Source organism: Sinohyriopsis cumingii, chromosome 2 (assembly GCF_028554795.1).
Source record: "Sinohyriopsis cumingii isolate HCF-2022 chromosome 2, ASM2855479v2, whole genome shotgun sequence".
NCBI lineage: Eukaryota > Metazoa > Mollusca > Bivalvia > Unionida > Unionidae > Sinohyriopsis > Sinohyriopsis cumingii.
Window position 1 is genome coordinate 19,577,992 of NC_142962.1, and position 22,724 is coordinate 19,600,715.

General features: G+C 35.5%; 1 protein-coding gene across 2 annotated transcripts in view; it reads right to left on the bottom strand.

The window, feature by feature from the left end:
• Positions 1 to 1,722: 1,722 nt before the first annotated feature.
• Positions 1,723 to 22,724, bottom strand: part of LOC149804422 (uncharacterized) — a 60,679-nt gene continuing 39,677 nt past the window's right edge. For both annotated transcript variants that reach the window (XM_089940171.1, XM_089940165.1), the window contains 4 exons: positions 20,033 to 20,193; positions 11,848 to 11,972; positions 11,232 to 11,390; positions 1,723 to 6,544 (listed from right to left, as the gene is read on the bottom strand). In XM_089940171.1, the coding sequence (XP_089796297.1) occupies positions 6,345 to 6,544; positions 11,232 to 11,390; positions 11,848 to 11,972; positions 20,033 to 20,193 (645 nt within the window). In that variant the 3' untranslated portion in view covers positions 1,723 to 6,344. The remainder of the gene's footprint in view (positions 6,545 to 11,231; positions 11,391 to 11,847; positions 11,973 to 20,032; positions 20,194 to 22,724) is intronic.

A 22,724-nucleotide genomic window follows, 5' to 3' on the forward strand; every position in this document is an offset into this window, starting at 1 on the left:
GTGTGTTGATCATTTAGCTGTGCTGATATTTACAATGACAGAATTCAGTGGCTGAAAGACCCCTTGATGTACATGTTGCCGTTATGAGTACATCAAAAGAACATGATGCAATAGCTGGGCAGCAAGTTCAAAGGCTTTGATTGCCGGCCAGGTGGAAAATTTCTGATATTTACAGTGATTGAATTCAGAGGCATAAAGACCCAGAGATGTACATGTGGTCATTTATAAGAGCACATCAAATAAACAACTTTAGCTTTTGTTATTGTGTTCATTTCAGAATGTAGTGGAATAAGCAGTGCACGTGACCTCAGAATCAAGACATGTTTAGACTTAGACAAAATGCCATTCATAAATTCTGATCTGTATTTTGGGGTTAAACGGCAAACTTAGGAAGATTGTAACGAGAATCGGAAGAGTGCTAGAGCTGTTAGAATTGATAGTTCGGATGGGACAGTAGCTAAGTGTAAGAAAGTATGTGATGCCTAGCTTAGTGTTTGGAATAGGTCCTTAATTGGAGTGACAAAATTCAGTCTCACTCTGATGGACGAACAAGAGCTATGACTGTTTTATAAAGAATGTAGAAATTAAACTCAATGGCAAGCAATTCTTCTAATTTTCGTAGTTTTTTGGGAGGGCCAGGGGTCACATTACCAGACGAAGTGGGCGACTAAGTCGCCTAAAAAATGTAAACGGACATCAATAAATCTGGGATGTACCAGTTTATTAGATTGTCTGTTTTTGTAAATCATTGGGCAGATATATTCAGAAAAATATGCAATTCATTGAAAGCAAAGCCTGGATATTATTTTATTAAAGATTTAACTTTAAAATGCAAATTATGTAGGTCAGAGTCGTATGGGACAATGCTATGTTGTGGAAATAGTGAGATGCGTTGTAATGTCTAAGTTGTTTTCTGACTTGACACATATTTGCGAAAATATGGAAAAATGCAGCAAAGCAGATACTATTTAACCATTGCCTAAAATTACTACAAGTACATAGGCAAATTAATAAACCATAAATTTGCAATCTTGTCAAAGGACTGTTGTAATGAAGCTATTTTAAAGTGAGTGATTACGAAAACCTCTCGATCTAAAAATAGATGCACTCACGTCTGTGTTGATTCTGTAGGAAAGAAGGGTTTAGTTCATATACCAACTATAAAGGAGACATGTTCGTAATTGTATCCATTTTAGTATGTTATGTATGAATAGTTACGGTAATGTTTTGTCTGCAATGATGTAGAGTCAACAGGAGACCACTCAAATCAGGGGTATATTAAATACTGATCTGCCTGTAGAGTCAACAGAAGCTCACTCCCATTATTGATATGTTACGTTCTGATCTACCTGCAGAGTTCAGGAAGCCTTTTCCCGTTTGGAGCATATTAAATACTGATCTACCTGTAGAGTCAACAGAAGCTCACTCCCATTATTGATATGTTACGTTCTGATCTACTTGCAGAGTTCAGGAAGCCTTTTCCCATTAGGAGCATATTAAATACTGATAAAAATCATCTTTATTGCTTAAACCATAGGGGCTCGTAAATGAATTTAAATTGTGCCGAGATGAGATCTGGTGAAACTAACGTCTACTTTCACTTAGTTCTGATATTACAAACAAATGTCCAAGTTGATTTTAAAATCAAGACATCATAAAATTTGCCAAGATATTTTCCAAAATTAGATCAAATCAAATAAAATGAAAAACACAGAGAAAAGACTGTTTAAATCTGTTTATTAGACACTGAATAAAACATCACATAAGAGACAATTTCTTCCTATGTCCTGTTTGCCTCTGTTTATTTGGCTTAAAATAAAATTTCATAATTTGTAGTTCCACCCCCCCCAAAATAACAATTTTAAGGATTGAGAGCCAAGTCCCAGCTATTCATCTGAGGTGATACAAAAACCTTTTGCTCATGCAAAACTTGTGTTTCAAATCTAAGAGACAGTATAGCCTTGTACTTCATTTTTATAATAGGGTGTTTCTTTTAAAAATGATATCATTAGAACTTACAAAGCTTGAGACAGAAAAAAAATCCACAAAAAAATCCACAAAGTATTTCTTTAAAAAAGTCATTTTTGTAACAATACTAATGAAAATATTGCATCACAATGCACATGTACTCTTATCACAGTTGTAGAACACAACAATGATGATAATTATAACAATAAGTATCATCAGGCACATCTTCCACATGTATACCCCCACCTCTTAGTCCCCAACTAGGACTTGGAACAGAATTGTAATGTAGTTGTGCACTTCTGTGTTATCTTCACTTTGTTCCATATCAACCTCTTGCATATGTAGCTAAGTGAAACACTTTAACATGTATACTCTTGAGCAATGAAAAAGTTGCTGCCTGATGCAAGTGAAATCAATTGACCAGTGAGCGTGCTTGTTAAATGACCTGTTATGTATTCAATATGGCAACATACATGATATCCACATGCCATGACACAAAAGAAAAAGATCCTGCGTGCAAGTTTTACATTGGAGAAAATTGAATTTGAGGTGGTTCCTTGTCAACAGATGGTACCATGATTATTCCCAACTATCTTCACATATAAATGTAATGAGCATTGCATGCAGCATTTCTTTCAGCTGCAATCAGTCTTAGAGCAGAGCAGCTGCATCCAATTATACAGCAAAACAGTTGCAATCAGTCTTAGAGCAGAGCAGCTGCATCCAATTATACAGCAAAGCAGTTGCAATCAGTCTTAGAGCAGAGCAGCTGCATCCAATTATACAGTAAAGCAGTTGCAATCAGTCTTAGAGCAAAGCAGTTGCAATCAGTCTTAGCGCAGAGCAGCTGTATCCAATCATACAGCAGAGCAGCTAATGCAGTTTAGATAGCTATATATGCTGATGGTCAATGTGGAACGAAGTGGAATAACAACCTTTGACTAGACAAAATGTGTACATGCAGGAACATGTATGTTCTAGTTCACTGGGTCTGTACTATATTTGCAAGTCTGTATATTGCAAAGAAATTCCCTTACAAAATTGTAAAGTTAAAAAAGGCATAGATTGCATTACAAAGGACTAGAATTAAATAAAAATCAATACAACAATTACTAAAACATTTTAAGTGCTATTTGAGATCAAGTCAAAATTTTCATGTATATAAATGTAAATAATAAAATATCTGGCCACAACAAAAACATAAAACCAAAATACAGGAAGCTGATGAGCATTCTGTACATTCAAATCTTGCTAAAAATATTGTGGAATGATTCATTTTTACCATTTAGTACCTTAATTTCCAGATTTGAGAACACATATGCAAGCAAAATCTAATAACTGATTAAAAAAGTCATACAAGCAATTACAAAATTCCATACAAATTCTTTGTGTCCAGAGCAGAAGGATAATATGCAACCAACCACTGAAGCACACTTTGTGTCTGAAGTGAAACGATGAGCAATGTAATACCATACATTTCCCAATAAATCAGGTGAAAATATGTATAATGAGGATGGCAAGTAGCAATAATACGTTTTAAATCCGACTAAATTTCCCAAACCTTTTTATCACTTTTCATTCATTACATTACAGACATCATATCGGAAATGTGACAGTAAATTGCCCAAACCATTTTATCACTTTTCATTCAGTACATTACATACATCATATCAGAAATGTGACAGTAAATTACCCAAACATTTTTATCACTTTTCATTTAGTACATTACAGACATCATATCGGAAATGCGACAGTAAATTGCCCAAACCATTTTATCACTTTTTTTTCAGTTCAATACAGACATCATATCGGAAATGTGACAGTAAATTTCCCAAACCTTTTATCACTTTTCATTCATTACATTACAGACATCATATCGGAAATGTGACAGTAAATTACCCAAACGTTTTTATCACTTTTCATTCATTACATTATAGACATCATATTGGAAATGTGACAGTAAATTGCCCAAACCTTTTTATCACTTTTCAGTCATTACATTACATACATTGTATCAGAAATGTGACAGTAAATTGCCCAAACCGTTTTATCACTTTTCAGTCATTACATACATTGTATTGGAAATGTGACAGTATATAGCCCAAACCATTATCACTTTTCATTCAGTACATTTCATACATCATCATATCAGAAATGTGACAGTAAATTACCCAAACCTTTTCATCACTTTTCATTCAGTAAATTACATACATCATATCGGAAATGTGACAGTAAATTGCCCAAACCGTTTTATCACTTTTCAGTCATTACATATATTGTATCGGAAATGTGACAGTATATTGCCCAAACCATTATCACTTTTCATTCAGTACATTACATACATGATCATATCAGAAATGTGACAGTAAATTACCTAAACCTTTTCGTCACTTTTCATTCAGTAAATTACATACATCATATCGGAAATGTGACAGTAAATTGCCCAAACCATTTTATCACTTTTCATTCAATGCTGTTATACCCTACAGACATCATATTTGTAATGATGTAAATTATTGACATCAAATTTGAAATCTTCATCCCTGAAAATGTCTGTATATCACTATTCCACATAACTATAAATCTACCAAGATCACAAAAATATAGATTTATAGCAGATACTTTTTAAATGTTTTAATTCTTTAAGCTTTAACTACAAATAGATGTTACTGTCATCATAGACAGACACGTTGCAATCTAGAGTAGTTTCAAAAGACAGAATTGGAAATGATTAGTTGTGTTTTTCTAGATATGGATAATAACATTAGTAATGGATTTGCAGCTATGCTCAAAATGCATAAATACATGCATCACATAAACACATAAATTGCAACAGAATTGGATAACCTTTACACTGTGACAGTATATATGATTTATATCTTGTATTCAAGTTATTATAAAACCTACATAGATGGCGCATGCACATATTTTTCAGATTCAAGATCCTAATATGCAATAATATTTGAAGTTAAAAAATTGTCTGCTTTGAACTTCTCAGCCAATATTGGAAATCGTTAACTGGGTTTAATCACACCAAAAATTATAAAATTGCAATATGGCACAAGTTGTAACATTGCTATAAATTCTAATGAAAGCATGATCACCAATGAAATAATAAGCATCCTATACCATGGAACAAATACAATCTGATTTGCATATTAGCTTGATAATCCACAATGACAGACCACACAGGGATAATGTATACTGAAAAAGATAGGTAACTGTAAGCAAGTGCTTTCATTTATAAATGACCTGGTTAGAAGTTAAAAACAACACTATAAAGTCTAGTATATTTAAACCACAGCCCAACAAATACGTCAAAATATCTAAAATGCTGTGGGAAAGGTCAGATGAAATCCAGACTGGAGGTGGCAGATTTAAATTTTGAGATGTAAAACAATTCAAATGATAAGTTTATAAGATTTTCTAAAATGTTAACTGAGCAAGCATAATTTGAAACATTCTATATTTTTTAAAAATATTTTTGAATGACGATTCTTTTGTCATATAACAAAAATATTCACACTAAATTTTGTGAACATATAGCTACTGTATATATACATGTAAGCCACATCCAACCACAAGCAACACAGACCCTGATCTGCCATCACATAATGCAATAGCAGATGATGGGCTCTTTTGTTTGCTTTACCTAATGATGCTAACAAACTACACATATCTAGATCCACCAGCACAATATGCAACATCAGATCTGGGTCAGTGCAGTTTGTAGTTATATTACTGAGTTTATATTTTCATGAACCATTATGGATCTTTCACATAAGATTGTGTTTTATTCCAAATCTAAGCCAATATACCAAATCCATGACAAGGTTCCCTAATTCCTATATAGGTCTATATTTCACAAACTTTAACCATAATATATTTAGCAGTTTTTGTGACACGTACATTCTTTTTTTTCCATTTTAAATTTTTTTCTCCAAAAGAATTCTATATCAGATTTAACATAGTTTCTTTAAAATGTTCAATACTATATTTTTCATTGAGATGAAATTCCAGATCTACATAAATATGTACAGTAACACTGTGACATGTCCATCTCCTTGAGGTAAAAAAAATTTGCCAATAAAGATATACAACAGTTCTACAATTGGCCACCTTTTTAACCTTTTGTTAACTCATACATAACTTGAATACAACAATATATTGATTTCATGGATGTAAATTAAGTCACATCTGCTGATCAAAGAGTAAAGTTTATCCTATATTTTATATGGGCAAGATTGCAGTCTGATTAACAAAACCATACTAAATTCTTAAAACTATACAACTTTATAACCTTTCCCAGAGATAAAAATTAACAAATACTGATATCTCTATTATGTCTGATTTTCTTTGCCAATTACTTAAACTGTTCAAAAAGTTACAGTTCTTTCTGCATCCCCTGCAACAGCATGGGAACATCCTTTGGGATTGTGTGGGGAGCACAGCTGTTGATACAGGGGCACTTTCTCTAGACTGCCAAAGGTTAAACGCTTAAAAATGATTTTGCCAGAGTAAAAGCCAAAGAAGGGTCCAGCACAACTGCTACAGTATCCAACATTCTTCAGCATCACTGAAATAGATAATGTATTTATGCTTATATAGGAAATAGGAGTTAAACAGGACAAAATCAGTGCTCTAAAATGTGATGAATTGTCCAATATTCAGTGATATATTAAATATATCAACAAAATTGATCACAGGATTAACAAAAAGGACAATGGGGCCAGAGTGCAATCACAGAATACATTTTTCTTGGTTTTGTAATGATTCATCCCTGGTATGAAGAAAATCCACGACTGGGTTTAGGAAATATAAGCAAAAGAAAAAACTTAAAACCTTAAAACAGTTTTGCTATGACTGCCCTTGACCTCAAGGTCAAAAGGACAAGCATGTATGTCACAATTCATCAACACCACACCACAATAATGAGTATAAACAATCACATATATGCTGTAAACTGTACAATTTCACTTAAAGACATTTTAACTTGCTGTAATTAAGACACTTTTTTATAACACACAACATTTTCAAAAATTTAATTCATCAATAATAAATAGAAAATCATTTCCTCCTAGTGAAGGAAGTCATTTTAGCCATTATGGATCTATGAGACTGTCAGTCCATATGTTTGCCCTTTTCACCTGTCACTTATTTTAGGGCTTGTGTTAGGACATGTTACTAAGAAACTATTACTCATTGTGACATGTAATTACATCACATGTAGTAGTACAGCCTTATGTGAAAAACAAGTCACTGTAACCTATATTTTGTGACCAGTGATTTAGGCAAACTTATGCATTGAGTTGAGTTTCTTGAGTTTCATCTTAGCATTTAGGTCATCTTCTCTAAGACAATCACTTACTGATTTGCAGAAGTTGGTATTTAGATGCATCTGGTGCAGCAATACTCCTTTCCATTAAATCTGATCATTGTAACCTATATTTTGTAGCCAAGCAATTTTGGTTAAGATCATAGACTCTTGGCATTATTCTCTATGGAATCACACAACTGGGTCTGTAACTGCATTAGGAGTCATACAACAGCAATCTGAAAATTAAGACACTGTGACCTATATTTCATGATCAAATGATTTTAGTGATCCTTTGTATTAGCTCAGTTTTTCTATGCTAGGCTTTGTATTAGGTCATTTGATCAGATACTATTATTCACTGATTTCATTAAGCTGGAATTTATATGTGATATGCTGAATGCCACAAATTTCAGTGAAAATAAAGTCACTGTGACTAATATTTCATTATACAATGATTTTGGGTAACCTTTGTGTTTAATTCATAATGACTACAGAATCACATTACTTGGCATGTAATCATGTTATGAGCAGCAGCAAAGTGAAACCAGTTAACTATGATTCAATTTCAGGGGCCACGGGTTGACAAGTGGTCTAAAAAGCTCACCTTTACAGATCACTGACATCTCACCTCTGTGCATGTGGGTTCAAGTCTCAGGCTTGGATATGTGATAAAGACTGCCAGTAGCTTCCCTTGAGATGGTGGTTCTTCACAGGGTTTTCCTGGGTTCTTCCTCCAGATATACTAGCTATCATGTGTTTAAGAAATGGTGTTAAACCCACAACAACAATGGCTTACATTTTAAGGTCCAGTGATTTGGTTAATCATTGCATTTAATTCATTTTGTTTGGCACATTTGCCTGTTGAGTCACATTAGTTAAGTATGTAACTGCATTGTGAGGAATGCTACATCTAGCAATGAAAACTAAGTCATTGTGATCTATATTATATGGTTCATTGATCTGTACTTCCCTTTGCACTGAACTTGGTTTCTCAAAGTATGGCTTTGCTTTTAGGTTATTTTCTCTATTACCTGAAGTGTTGTTACAGGGCGGCATTTAGATGTGTCATGTAGAGTACTATACCTTTCAGTGAAAATTAGGTCAATATGACCATGTTTCATGGTCAAATGATTTTCATTTGCCTATGGTTGTATAAGCTTTTCTCCGACACTATGACTATATCAAATCACATTACTTGGTCAATTTAGTTATCAGTGAAAACTATGTCACTCTGACCTATATATCATGGTTCAGTGATTTGAAGTTACCTTTGCAATTTAACTCAGTTTCTAAAAGTTAGGTTTTGCAGTTAGGTCAGTATTACCTGTTTAGTAAAAATCTCTGAGGTATCCTATGACTTTCAAATGCTATACTCATGCCCTAAACTCATGCACTAAAATGTACAAAAAATTAACTGGTCTTAAATTTGTTCTCAATATGATAATCCATCATACATCAGATGATAAAGCCTGAACTATTGACCTTTACTTGCTTCAAAGAGGTAAAATAAACAAGATCACCGGCTCAGTTCATTGCAGATACCATTCAAAGCCAATTATGATGATCTCTAAATGCACCACAGACAATGGGTCTGATGAGAAACAAGGTTTTGCAACAATGGGCTCATTGTACATGGAAGCCTGTTTGTAGCCATGAAAGTAGGGGCCACCAAAAGTAAAATTACATCATCAAGATGAAACTGCAGGTAGTTTGGATTGATCTACAATGTGTGGATCTCTTTAATTCTGCTGTAGCTTGAGTGATTAGGAATCAGGCTTTATAAGATAGATGATACAAAGGTTGATCATGCCATATGCCAGTTGAGACACAAAACTAAAGTTCTGCTTGTGACAGATCAAAGGACAAGTGGATATAAAGGGGAGTTACTCCCTTTGTCTATATGTTATAAAGCTGGGAAAATTAATTTTTATGTCATTTAATGGGTTGGGTTCAGAAGTGGTATCTTAATGTTAATGTGATCAGGTAATGTTTTTCGTGCAGAAAAAGACCAAAGTTCAAGCATGTGCAATAGTGAGAAAATGGCATAAAATGCAGAACCCTTCTGACACATTTTCCATTATGAATACTTAGCAGGATCTCCAAGCATTTTGTATTAACCAACATCTGCATACTTTAAAATGGAGAGGTATTCTGACAAAGAAGTATCCCTACTCTAAAAAAAACAAAACATTCTTATTTATTAAGTTTATCGTAATAAAAAATGTATAATGCTCTGAGTGCATTTTTATGCACAATTGAAACTAATGTACGAGTTCATATGCATCACTGCATGATTTGTGCACTCATGTGCCCTGGAATCATCTTTGAATATTGGCTCACTGTAACCAGTCTCTTCAGGTACTAAGTGATCAAACGTATTCAATCCACTTGCCACTTATTTCATGCTAGTTATATTAGATCACTGTAACCTGTCATCTATGCATCAGTCAAGACTGTGTCAGAGCTGGTATTGACCATAGCTAATTAACCTCTAATGCCATACTAAATTTGGAATTGGTATTGCTGATAACATATGTTCTGATCCTGGGGACAAGAGTGGAGCTGAAGCTGTGTATGATGCCCATGACGATAAGTCCTGGTTTTGATTTCCTAAAACTGGTGGCCTTCCTGCACCTTCATCTCTGATGGGGTGTTTCCCTGCCCTGCCATTAGCCTCAGTGCACCTTTTGGCCAAGATGATTGCCCATAGATTCATACGCTGTGCATAAATGTTACAAATATGACTCAAATTGAACCCCATACATTTCAGACATGTAGTGTGGTTATCCTTTGCCAATTTAACACATTGCACTCCATGCATTTAGTCCTGCTATTGTGCTGACACATGTAAGCAAAATGATATCATATATCATATACAGGTGAAAATGGTAAAAAAGCAGCTAGTGATAAACACAAAGGTTTACAATAATTTCATGAATAATCTTATGTAATATTAGGTAGTGGTCATATTCCTAAGGTATTATGACTGGGTAATGCATTTAAAACAGGAAAACATTGTTTTATTTCTAAAACAAAGTCTTACCAAGCAAGATTTAAATATGAAATAAAAAAACCCACCCCAAAACATACATACAAATTCATGGTGCTGCTCATCTACACGTTCAAGCACTGTAATCATGTGGCCCTTTCTGCATTTCAATATTCACCTCTTCAGCCAAATAAAGGATATGGCTGGATTTATAAGCAATTCAGCCGAAATAAATTAATACATTTTCCTTTGACATAGTTTGCATAATCATGATCCTATGACATTAGGGCTGTGAAGCTAACTAAAAATTTACACATTTTATAGATAGAAATGCTAAAAGTATAAAGTATAATTTGCCCAGTAAAAATATCATCATGCCCCATTGTTGTGATTCTGCACAGGCAAGGTCATCTTTGCTAGTCTAGGGTCATTAATATGCTTAGAACCATGGCAGCAATAATGCAATATCTTTACAACCCCTGGCTAGAAAAGACAGGGCTATATATTCTGACTCCTTATAAAGGCTAATAAAAAACTACATTCTAATCTAAATTAAATGTTTGTTGATGGAATCTGATGATTTGATGACAGAAAAGAGGAAAAATGGAATTATAGTGACCAAACAGTCATGGTTCAGTATTTATTGACGTGTATATTTTTTAAGTGTATATTTTACCTACCATGTATAAATTACATTTTTATAAAGACTCATCAATATAGTTTCTCATTTCTGAAATTGAAAGAAAAAACAGACACTTAAGGAAAGCATCTTACCTTTCAAAGTGCCAGGTACTGTATCACCATAAGGAATGTTGTATCTATATACTACCCTTACGTTTCAAAACGCTAGGTACTGTATCACCATAAGGAATTTTGTATCTATATATTACCCTTACCTTTCAAAGTGCTCGTTACTGTATCACCATGAGGAATGTTGTATCTATATACTACCCTTACCTTTCAAAGTGCCAGGTACTGTATCACCATAAGGAATTTTGTATCTATATACTACTCGAGCCGACAGTTCTAATAATGATGGAAATTTCTTTCTACAGGGATTTAGTCTTTCTGTATATTGGAAAATGCTTTCCTCTGTTATCAATGGATTTCCTATAACTGAAAGAATAAAGGGACAAAAATACATTTATTTTTATTTTGTCACTGCACATTTCTGAGTCCAAATATATTATAGCAGGATTTAGGAAGAAAATAAAAGGCCTGAATTTTAAGAAATCTTGCAAAAAACATACACTGAATATACAACTATGTGAGATTCCATGGTAACAAATTCAAATAACTCATATTATTTCAAAGTGTGTACCAGTATAAAAATTTGTTATTTTAAGTGAAGGATGGACAATAACATGTAAACTGTAACTCTGTTACATCAACTTTTAAAAAGATGTGGCTGTTCTTAGATTGGCTGGGGCTATCTCTAAAACCACTTTGAAATCTCTTGATGTTTGAAATTTAAATGATAATGAGGGAAAGTTTGGTATATACTGCACTCCATTTCCGGAAAGAATCATTCAAGCTGAAAGCAAGAGGGTGAAATTTAACTCCTTATACTTGCCTGATACCACAGCTATGTTTGGAATGAAAGTAATCATGGCAGGCAGATATGACAATTGATTGTCGTTCAGGTACAGCCCTTGCAAGCAATGTAGCTGCCCTATCTGAGAAGGTATCCATCTAAGTCTGCAAAATAAAGTTATGCAATCAATCTAAGCAGGACAATTAGTTCAAATTTTGAGGATTCTATCTCAACTAAGATAAAATAAAAATGTTTGGCATTTCAGCTTAATATAAGAAATTGATTATATGCACAAGCAAAGTTGAAAGATTTCCCACCTGGTTGTTGTGAAAGCATAACCTATGCCAGGGAATGTACCTTCAACAAAATTTTGATAGAGGATGTCTTAAAACGCATTTCTGCCAAGTCTGATTCCAACTGTCTTGGCCATTCTGGATAAGTGAAAAAATCTTTTGAAGGGACTGATGATCTATTTTGGCCAAAATGAATTTCCTGGAATTCAAGATAAGACCATTTCTTCCATTAACTGTCTGCTTGTGAAGACTTAGCCATTCCAGGGAAAAGTCAAAACTAAGTTTACACCCATTTGCTATGGAAGCCACACCATTCCTTGGAAAGTCCATCTGGACACAAATTTGTCAGATAAAGTCCCAAGAAACCTTTCTGCCATATCTTCAAATTGGCTACTCGGCCATCTAAGAGAAGATGAAAATAGGTTTTCCATTAGTCATTAAATCATGCAACCAAAACCTTCATATGAGTGAACAGCAAAAGTTAAATTTGATCGGAAGCTGGATCTGATGGAAATTCCAAATTGAGACAGGAGCTAGGGTCAAGTTATTACCTGTATATTTACAAGCTGGCAAACAGGATTTGATCTGGAAATATTCTGTAAATATTGCTGAATGGACCTTTTAACAACCTCAAGAATAAGTTGCATCTAAAATGCACACTGAAGTGTTGTGGATAAATCTGTCCACAGACTGTGATACCAGACCCAAACCATCCATCAGTATCAGCAGAGGTTTTGGGGCTGATTTATTGGACTAGTTTTCCATCTGACTGCTGTGGAAGCCACATCAATGACTGTGAAGCCATCCCAGACACAATTTCAACACAGTTTGTTCTAAAGAATATTTCTGCCATGTTTGATTCAAAAAGCTGAGATGTTCAGATAAGATGCTAAAAACCAATTATTGTAGTAAAGTATGTTTTTACAACATCATCCAAACTGATGCAGGGCCTTGCTAAATACCCAAATGTGTTTGTTTTAAAATGGGTAGGGGTGGTGATGCATGGACCAAGAAAAATGCTAAGTCAACATAATATTAAATGCATTTATGCACATAAAATATTTAATTGTTATATAATGAAAAATGTGCACTCAAGCTAATCAAATTACCACATTATAATAATAAAAACATCAGACTGAATATTTGAGTTTTATTAAATTCATTCTCATCATGCATTTGTATGGTCCAATTTCAAGGTCATAAAAGAAAATGGAACACCCTGTTTCCAATAATAAACTGGTAAGTATTCCCTATTAATCTAATTCAGACTCGAGTCAGTGGAAGCTTCTGCTGATATTCACTCTGAAATTTTTTTTTATTTCCATCAATTTCTCTCCTTTAAAAAAAAAAACCCAAGAAACTAACATTTTAGATAAGCAAGGATTCATGTTTTTATCTGGTAAAGTCTGGGTTATGTAGATGGGATCTTCACAAGATCGATTCAATGGAATATTCAATATATTTATGTCAAACTTGCATAACTGAGATAATGAAATAAGTGGACTCCACTACACTACCTAATTTGCCTCCACAGCAATAGCAATATGTTAATTACCATATATACTCACTTACAAGATGAGTTCAACTGCAAACTGCACACACCCAGATCTGATATAGCATAATGTGCTGTCAGATCTGGGTCTGTGCAGTTTGTTAGGAGTAATCAGTAAAACAATTGACACAGACCCTGATCTGCAGGCGCATTATGCTATGGCAGATCTGAATCGTTGAAGTTTGCAGTTTGGCTCGATTTGTAAGTAGGTACAGTCTTCAACTTCAGGGACATCTTCCCTCAGTGGGTACATTCTGGGATATGTCATACGATAGGACACATTAGTATACATATAATGTATATATTCTGGGACATCATGGGCTACTCGTCCACTAATATGATGGCCTGGCATAGCTGAACAGGAGGGGCAGGACAGATGGCTGGCTTGGCTGGTTAGCCTGCTGCACTTGTGAGCATTAAAACCAGCATTACAGGTGCTGTTGGGTCAGTTTAATTTCTGGAAGGTTGTTGTAAAGTGTCTGTACCCATGGTCCCCTTTTGCCACTAACCAGAGGAATTCCAGTCATGAGACAACTATGGTTGCATTGCTACACAGGAATGATCATACCTTGTTCACAACACCAATGTTCTGGTTGAATGAACTGGAAAATATGCACCACTGAGCCAGCAAAGTCACTTGCATCAGGTGGCGGCCCTGCTGGATCAGCTTTGTGGCTGCATTAAGTAACCAGAGGAGTTGCAGGAACTATCTACCCATATCCATCTTGCAGGAAAGGGACTGTCGAAATTTAACAACCTAGATACCTACCCGCATCCATGTCTTGCTGGAAAGGGACTGTAGAAATTTAACAACTGAGATACCTACCTGCATCCATGTCTTGCTGGAAAGGGACTGTAGAAATTTAACAACTGAGATACCTACCTGCATCCATGTCTTGCTGGAAAGGGACTGTAGAAATTTAACAACTGAGATACCTACCTGCATCCATGTCTTACTGGAAAGAGACTGTAGAAATTTAACAACAGATTGGTTATAAACTCCATAATAAGGTTGTTAAAAATGTGATGGTCAGGTTTTTCCCCAGTTCACTAGAAAACTCAAGATTCAAAATGGACCGCCGATTGTTTCTGCCCATGATGAGAATGTACTAACCATTTGTTTCTTCAAGGAGAACATCAAGATATGCCAAAGGATGTCAACTGGGTCAGGAAGCAATCCATAATTTTGGTGAAGGCTGAGGGGGGTTACATTTAGACCAATGGGAAGGATTTGAAATTGGTAAACTTTGTTGTGGTAAGCATACTAAAGAATCTAATGTGACAATGGGTGAGTAGGGACATGAAAAAGGCATCTGTGAGACCAAGAATGATATCATACTGGTCTCTTCAGATTGACAAGTTGGATAGACCTTGCCATCTCCATCACCTAAAGAATGGAAGGGGGACTCTATCCATGATCAGCTTCAGCTTGCTATTATTGATAAGAAACAGCCATGAAAGGAACCCCTAAGATGGCTGCTTTCATACAACAGCCATGAAAGGAACCCCTAAGATGGCTGCTTTCATACAACAGCCATGAAAGGAACCCCTAAGATGGCTGCTTTCATACAACAGCCATGAAAGGAAACCCTAAGATGGCTGCTTTCATACAGTCCCAACTGCCAATGTTAATCAGGAACTGTATTTGCTGCTGAAGAATATGGTCCTTCTCCTGATCTCATGGCACATAAAAGGGAAGAGGAAAATGAGGATGGGGTTTGATAACAAATCCAAAGCCCCTTCAAAATTACCTGGGTCACATATCCATTTTGCAGAAATAGGTTCATTGAACATGATTGGAACTGATGGTTTCCACTGGCAGGCTGTCTCTGGGCAGTTGGGGTGTTAAGTCAGCTTTGGGAAGCAGGACTATAGAAACTTAGTTTCTTACCTTCCCAGTAAGACTGCCTCCTAGACTAATTTGACTGTTGTCTGCTGGCATAAGGTTAGGATCTGAACAATCTTTGGGGTGTAAAAGACCCACCTGTCATCTCTCTGTTGCCACTGCATAGTGTGCTGCTCTGTTAATGACCCAAGCAATTCAGGCTGCTGTTGGTTGGTTTATTTTTCCTACAGTCAGTAAATCGATCACAAGGCCAGATCCAGAACTGAACACTGGGCAACAATGTTTTGAAATGACTTTGACGTGGTAAGAAACATTCTTACCCACCTTATAAAATGGTTGGGCAGACATGTTAACTGCTGTTACATTCTTATCAGATGCTGGGAATTCGGTGTGGTAGGCAGTGGAATTTGTCTTGTACCAGCATGACAAGAACGTGGCTGGTACTTGGCTTTCTGATAAGAAGAATTTAGCAGTCCCCAGGTCACAGATATATCTGGACAGCCAATCATTAATCTCCTCGAGTTTTGCAGACTGGAGAAGATGAAAAGAAAAAACGGGAAAGAAGACAAGTGTTTTTTATCCTTGATGTTGACTGATGCACTGACTTTACAGTCATGCATAGTGGTAGTGGTTGCATGACATTTTAAAACCATCAACACCCTGTATATCTCTTTGATGGCAGCCTTAAAACTAAACATATTTTCCATGGTCAGATTGGAGAAGGGCTGTTGCTCAGAATTATCTTAACCTTGGTCCTTGTCTGCTTCCATTTCAGGAGAAACCGTGACCAAACATGTGCTAAAACCCTGTCGTTAAGCAGCACAAAAACAGAAAAAGCTGGCTCTGCCAGGCAATTTTGCTGTACCGGGGCAGAAGGGTGGTTAGCCAGGAGAATGGATGCCTTGGTCGTCAGATAAGTGGATGGCTAGATTTGTCAGCTTCAGTACCAGACTGAGTTTCTGCTACCATTCCTGTCCTTATCGGCATATATTATCATCAGCTTGGCTATATGGACAAATCTTTCACAAAGATTCCCATCATTATATATATAAGAAGCCATGTGCCTGGCTAACAGTCAGATTTATCTCCAATGCTTTTTTAAAAGAAATATTTCCTGGTCTTTTCCAGTTTTATTTCAAGAATGCAATTCAATTTTCAAGGTTCAAATATGACCATTACTGAATAACAAAAGAATATTTTAGCTTGGAACATGTGCCATTTTTCCAATCAACAGATGTTGTTATTTCAAGACTCTCCATACCATCTGAATCAGACATCACCATGTGCTAAACCATAAAATGTATCACAAGACACATGACCATGTACTAAACTACTCAATGTATCACAAAACACATGACCATGTACTAAACTACTCAATGTATCACAAGAAACAGACATATGACCATGTACTAAACCAAAAAATGCATCACAAGAAACAGGCATAAGACCATGTACTAAACTACACAATGTATCACAAGAAACAAGTTTGACAAATGAATCTTCACATAAATTTTCATGTTAAGTCATTTCAGTTAACAAAGTGAAAATGTTTGCTTTGCTGAACTGCATTATGTTGGTATTAGGAAACAATAACAGAATGAACTGAAATTAGTTCTGTTTTACTTTCCAACTTTAATTCTAAAAAATCAGAATAATCACTTGTGAATCATGATACCAATGTCAAGTAAAATATCTATTATCATAACTGACATTGCATTTAATTAAGGAAAATGAATGTTATTAATATATTAATACAGTGGTCCCTCTCTTAAGTGGGTGGCCATTATTCAGTGGGGTCGTTCGTGAGGGGGACCACTGTAACAGCAATTTCAAAACCATATACAAGTATATGACACATGTACCACTTTAAATCTAAAAGCATGACATACAAAGTAAACATTGCCTACCACAGAATCAAAACAACAAATGGAAATATTAGAATCTTATCTTATAATGAAAAAGTTAAAACAATGAATTAAACTATGCCAATAAAAATAAAAACAACATTTTTCAGATGACCAAAACTCCTCAAGACAATTTGTTAAAAAATCCATCGCTAAAAAAACTTTATTTCAAAAGGTTGATGAAAATTTTGACAAAAACACCTTCAAAACTATATTCTAATGCATGTAAAAGGATTTGAATTTTCTGTAAAAATTAATTTATGTCTGCTTGTAATCTGACTAACCAATCCCCAAACCTATATTGATACTCACAGAGGCTCATATAGGTTCTTAAAATTTACCTAATATATAATACAGGGAATGACACTTCTCCCATTTCTCATGTGACCTATTTAAGAATCTACACTGATATTTCAAGCTACACAACACACAGCATAATAATTTTGCACCAATGTTCTACTCAGAGATTCAACATTTTAGACTACATCAAATTTAACTCTATAAGGAACAGCAGCCATTTTCTAATGGTACCGCCACCTTTGGCCATGATCATGTTACCTTAATTAGCAAGTAAAATGCACTAAATGGAATACTGCTTCTCAATGGTCTGCAAAAAATGAGGTCATTCACTGGCACAGTATATCGATTTGATCCATCAATTATTTGGTATATTTCTACAGTTTACAAATGTTTGGTAGTAAAACTCAATGCAAAGGTGGTGAATAGCCAAAATTACTATTGACAATAATGTTTAACACTGTGTTCCCTTTGCTAACTACCATATAATAAGCTATATCACAATATATTTTCGATAAAATTGGAATTCGAAACAGAAACTGGTGACAATAAGCTGTATGATTTATCTTTTAATCTCTCTGTGATCATGTGTCAGAGACATGTTGGCTTTTTATGAAGCTAGATTGGTCTTCATACCTTCTATGTAAGAAAAGATAATGATATGGAACTGACTGTGGACTAAACAGTCTACTAGATGAATCTAACAGACTGAGTATTTGGACTGACTATACAAATGTTTACGTCAAGCACCCAAATGATCTATACTGCAACCTCCAAATATTCTGGTCAGAACTCCATAAATTTAACTCGCGTTCAGTTCAGTTATGACTCAATCATGAAATTGTTTCTGTCATCAAGTGGTGGCAGAAAAATCCTGGGTTTTTCTGACTTTCATCAATATTTGCAAAATTCAAAGACTTTTCACTCATGGGAAAAAATCTATCACTTCTCATGACTTTATTCCCTGTCTACCACCACTATCTCCACCCATAACTAAGTCCTGGTTAGGACACTTGGGCTAGCTGGAATGCCAGTACATCTCCGGACTGTGAGATGTTACTACATGCTGGATCCACTATACCCGAAAAATACACCATGTGCCTGGTCTTACAGGCACAAAGGCCAAGCTCAGACTTGCAGGGGGATGTAATGCTCACTCTTCTGCATACAAATGGAGGTACCTCACTGTCTCCAAATTATGTGGGAGTTAAAGATGGAAACAGGTAAAATTTGGCCTTTAGTCAATAACTGCATTGCCATCTTCTGTACCAGCTGACATATATGTTGCTGAAAAGGCTGATGTCTCCAACTGCAACTGCAACATATATGCATTAATCTACCACAAAAATGTCAATGTCACGTTGGCGGAAGATGGGGGAGCGGAGACCCCGATAATGCCACCACAAAACTCTCAACTGATTTTACATTTGATGTATACTGGTTTTGCATGATTCTCCCCTCTGTTTTTTTTTTGCCTTTTGCTGATTTATGCAGAATAGCTGACCAGGTGTCCATGGATCACAAATTGCACAAGCTGCAAGGGGAAGAAGAGGTATATCCGCTACATGCCAGGCAGAACTTGTGCATACTGTTACCTTGCTTTGTATTTCTTGGATTTACTGCATTATGAAGACACATTTCTGAAATGATAAAATAATAGAAATGATAAATGAACACATCAGCATGTGAATAATTTGCTAAATAACACCTGTAATAAACAGAGTGCATGAACTAAAGACAGTGCACACGAGACCTTGAAAGTCAACATGCATTAATGCATCAATGATAGCATGTTGTACAAAGTGGTCTTAAATGACCAAGTCTGCGAAAGTGATAAACTTCTGAAAATATTATAAATTAAAAAAATAATGTATACCTCCTGATTATGAACCAATATTAATCAAAATAAATCCAAAATTTTGATTGGATAGCTCAGATTTCACATACAAAGACTTTGATATAATGGGGTATTTATTCCTTACAATGTTGTGTATAAAGCGAAGTGTAAAAACTGGCAACACCTATTGGTGGCAATGGAAGGTAATGGGTAAGAGTTACTGCCCTTTGCCTATATGATATAGAGAGAAAAAATATTTTCTTATTTAAGTCGTGCTGAATTTGGGAGGTAGCAAGTGATTGGGAAATGTATTCAAACGAGAAATGAAGGTGTTATGGAACGATATACTGATAGAACACCACATATGCTGTCTCTCACTTTGTACAAAAAGGTAGGGGACAAAATGAAAAAAAGAACTTTATCCATTTGTGGCTTGCTTTAAAGTATTTTTTTTTAAATAAATAGAGACAAGTGATATAGAGTTACAATTGTTACCTATTCCTGGCAAGGTGAAGCAATCGGAGGCTGGAACAGCAGCCAATAGATACTGGGATTGAGGTCAGTGAGCAGGCATAGGCATTCAACTCTGTCAAGTTGATAAGATTCCCTATACTTCTCGACAAATGTTTTAGAGGGTTGGCCTTCACAGACAAATACTGAAAATGAAGAATAGAAACCTAATTGTTGGAGAATATGGAACTTTGAAGATGTCTTATGTAAACTGGAAGTATGACAAGAATGACTTGTTAATCAACATAAAATACCTAAGAGTACAACAGTCAAATGTACAAAATTCTTTGCACAAAACATGTCACATAACCAAAACCAGCATTTCACACCTGTATAAAACATGTTGTATGCTTTCAATCTGGCCGAATTATTATGACCCTGAATTAGTTTCAGGACTTCCAAACGCTCTGTTTATCATCACACTATGAACCTGAACTGGAAAACAAGGAAATAACTGAAGCTGGCTACATTAAGTTTTGGGCCAAATGGCAGGCAATGAAACTGAGGGCCTTCAATGAGGCAACTCTAAAATTGTTTAAAGCCACTAGAGACCAGAACATCCTATTTTCATCAAACCAAACAAAGAAGAACTAAAACAAACAGGGTTATGTAGGGAAAGAAGCTTATTCAATATGATGTGACCTTGCACCTTCATGACCTTAGGTTATTCAAACCACCAGACTTTGAATAACTGAGAGAGTACATACAAAGGTCTGTTCTTGAACCTGTTCTCTTCATTCTATACACTCAGCTGCTCTCAAGATCATCGTCCAGTTTCTCACCAATTGTACGCTGACGACACCCAAACATACAAATCTAGCCACCCAAGTGAAGTTGATGCTACCATCCAAGGTGTAGAGAGGTGCATTTCTGATGTGAAATCATGGATGACATGTAACAAGCTGCAGATGAATAATGAAAAAACTGAGGCCATTCTGATCAAAACACAAAGACTTTCTCAGTCACATCCTTTACCTCAAACAATATATATCAGTAACACCAACATTAAATTCACACAATCAGTACGAAACCTAGGTGTTACTCTGGACAGTACTCTCACACTGCACCAACATCTCATGAACATCTGTAAGGCTGCATATCTTGAGCTGAGACGCATCAGCTCCATTCGCAAATATCTTTCAGCTGATGCCACTAAAACACTTGTGTGTTCATTAGTACTTTCAAGACTGAACTACTGTAACTCAATTCTGTCTGGTTCATCTCAATATATACTCCAAAAACTTCAAAAGGTTCAAAACAGCTGCTCGGATCAGACCTCCCCGCTACTCTGTACCCTACACTGGCTATCCATTTGATCCAGAATCAAACACAAAATTTGTTCTGTTGTTGTAGGGTTTAACACCATTTTTCAGAACACGATAGGCTATACATGGCAGCCAGTATTATTTGTGGAGGAAGAACTCAGAAAACCCCGTGGAGGAAGAACTCAGAAAACCCCGGAAAGAACCACCGATTCATGAGAAGCTACTGGCAAGCTTTCTCACATACCCACATTGGCTGAATCCAAGACTCGAACCCACGCAGACAGAGGTGAGATGGCAGTGATCTGTAACGAACAGCGCTTTAGACCACTCGGCCACTCAGGGCCCCCAAAATTTGTTCTCTGTGCTACGTTTCACTGACAGACTCCAGTATAACATACCCATCAGACCTTACCCATGTGTACACACCAGCAAGATACTTATGCTCCTCTTCTGACAATCGTATACTCATTATTCCCACAATGAAAACGAAGTCATATGGACAATGTTCTTTTGCATACCAGGGCCCAGCAACATGGAATGAATTTCCTGTTGAAATTTGAAACAAAGACACAGTGATCCTATTCAAGAGTGCTCTTAAAAGTCACTTATTTCGACTGCAAGAACAAACTTAAAGACCTAATAATGTTCCCTACCTTAAATATTTACAGCATGTTTTTATGTTTTCTAATTTCATGGCGTTTGTTTTCTGTCATAATATCATTATATATATTTTTTATGTCTAAAGAGGCATTTATTTTTTTTGACTCATTTTCAGCCATTTTCACAATAGTTAGAATTTAAAATGAAAATGAGAGTGATTTACTTCAAACTGTACTCATTTCACTTATATAAAGGTAGGGAATGATAGTTTAAGGACATTTATAAATCATAAAATAGAAAAACAGTGAAAACAAAATCATTTCTTTTCATACTTTAAATACACTGAACCTGCAACCCATGATTCTAAAATACTGATTATAAATGAAGCTGATTAAAACATCTCAGTTACCTGGTGCCTTTGTTAGGCCATTGTTGTTTACTGATTATGAATAATGTGTGATTATCACACTATTGTTACCAAGCCCCTCCGCTGTTTAACCATCTGCCCTTGTTTATATGGCAGCAGCATGTCAGGTGACAAAAACATTATAATTTAGCTAATTTTCTCACTCAGACATACAAATTAAATGCTAAAACCAAATAAACATGATAAAAAAGGAACATTATTATAAAACCTTCATAATATATATTAGTTAGGAATTTTTACCCAGGGAATTTAAGCTTAGATGTTACAACAGAGGAAGTATTGTATCTAAGAATGCAATAAACAATCTTTACTGTACAGAGAGATGCTTCCAGGATTTGTTCATATGGGGGGATTTCCCCCTTGTCACCAAAACAAGTGGGGAGTT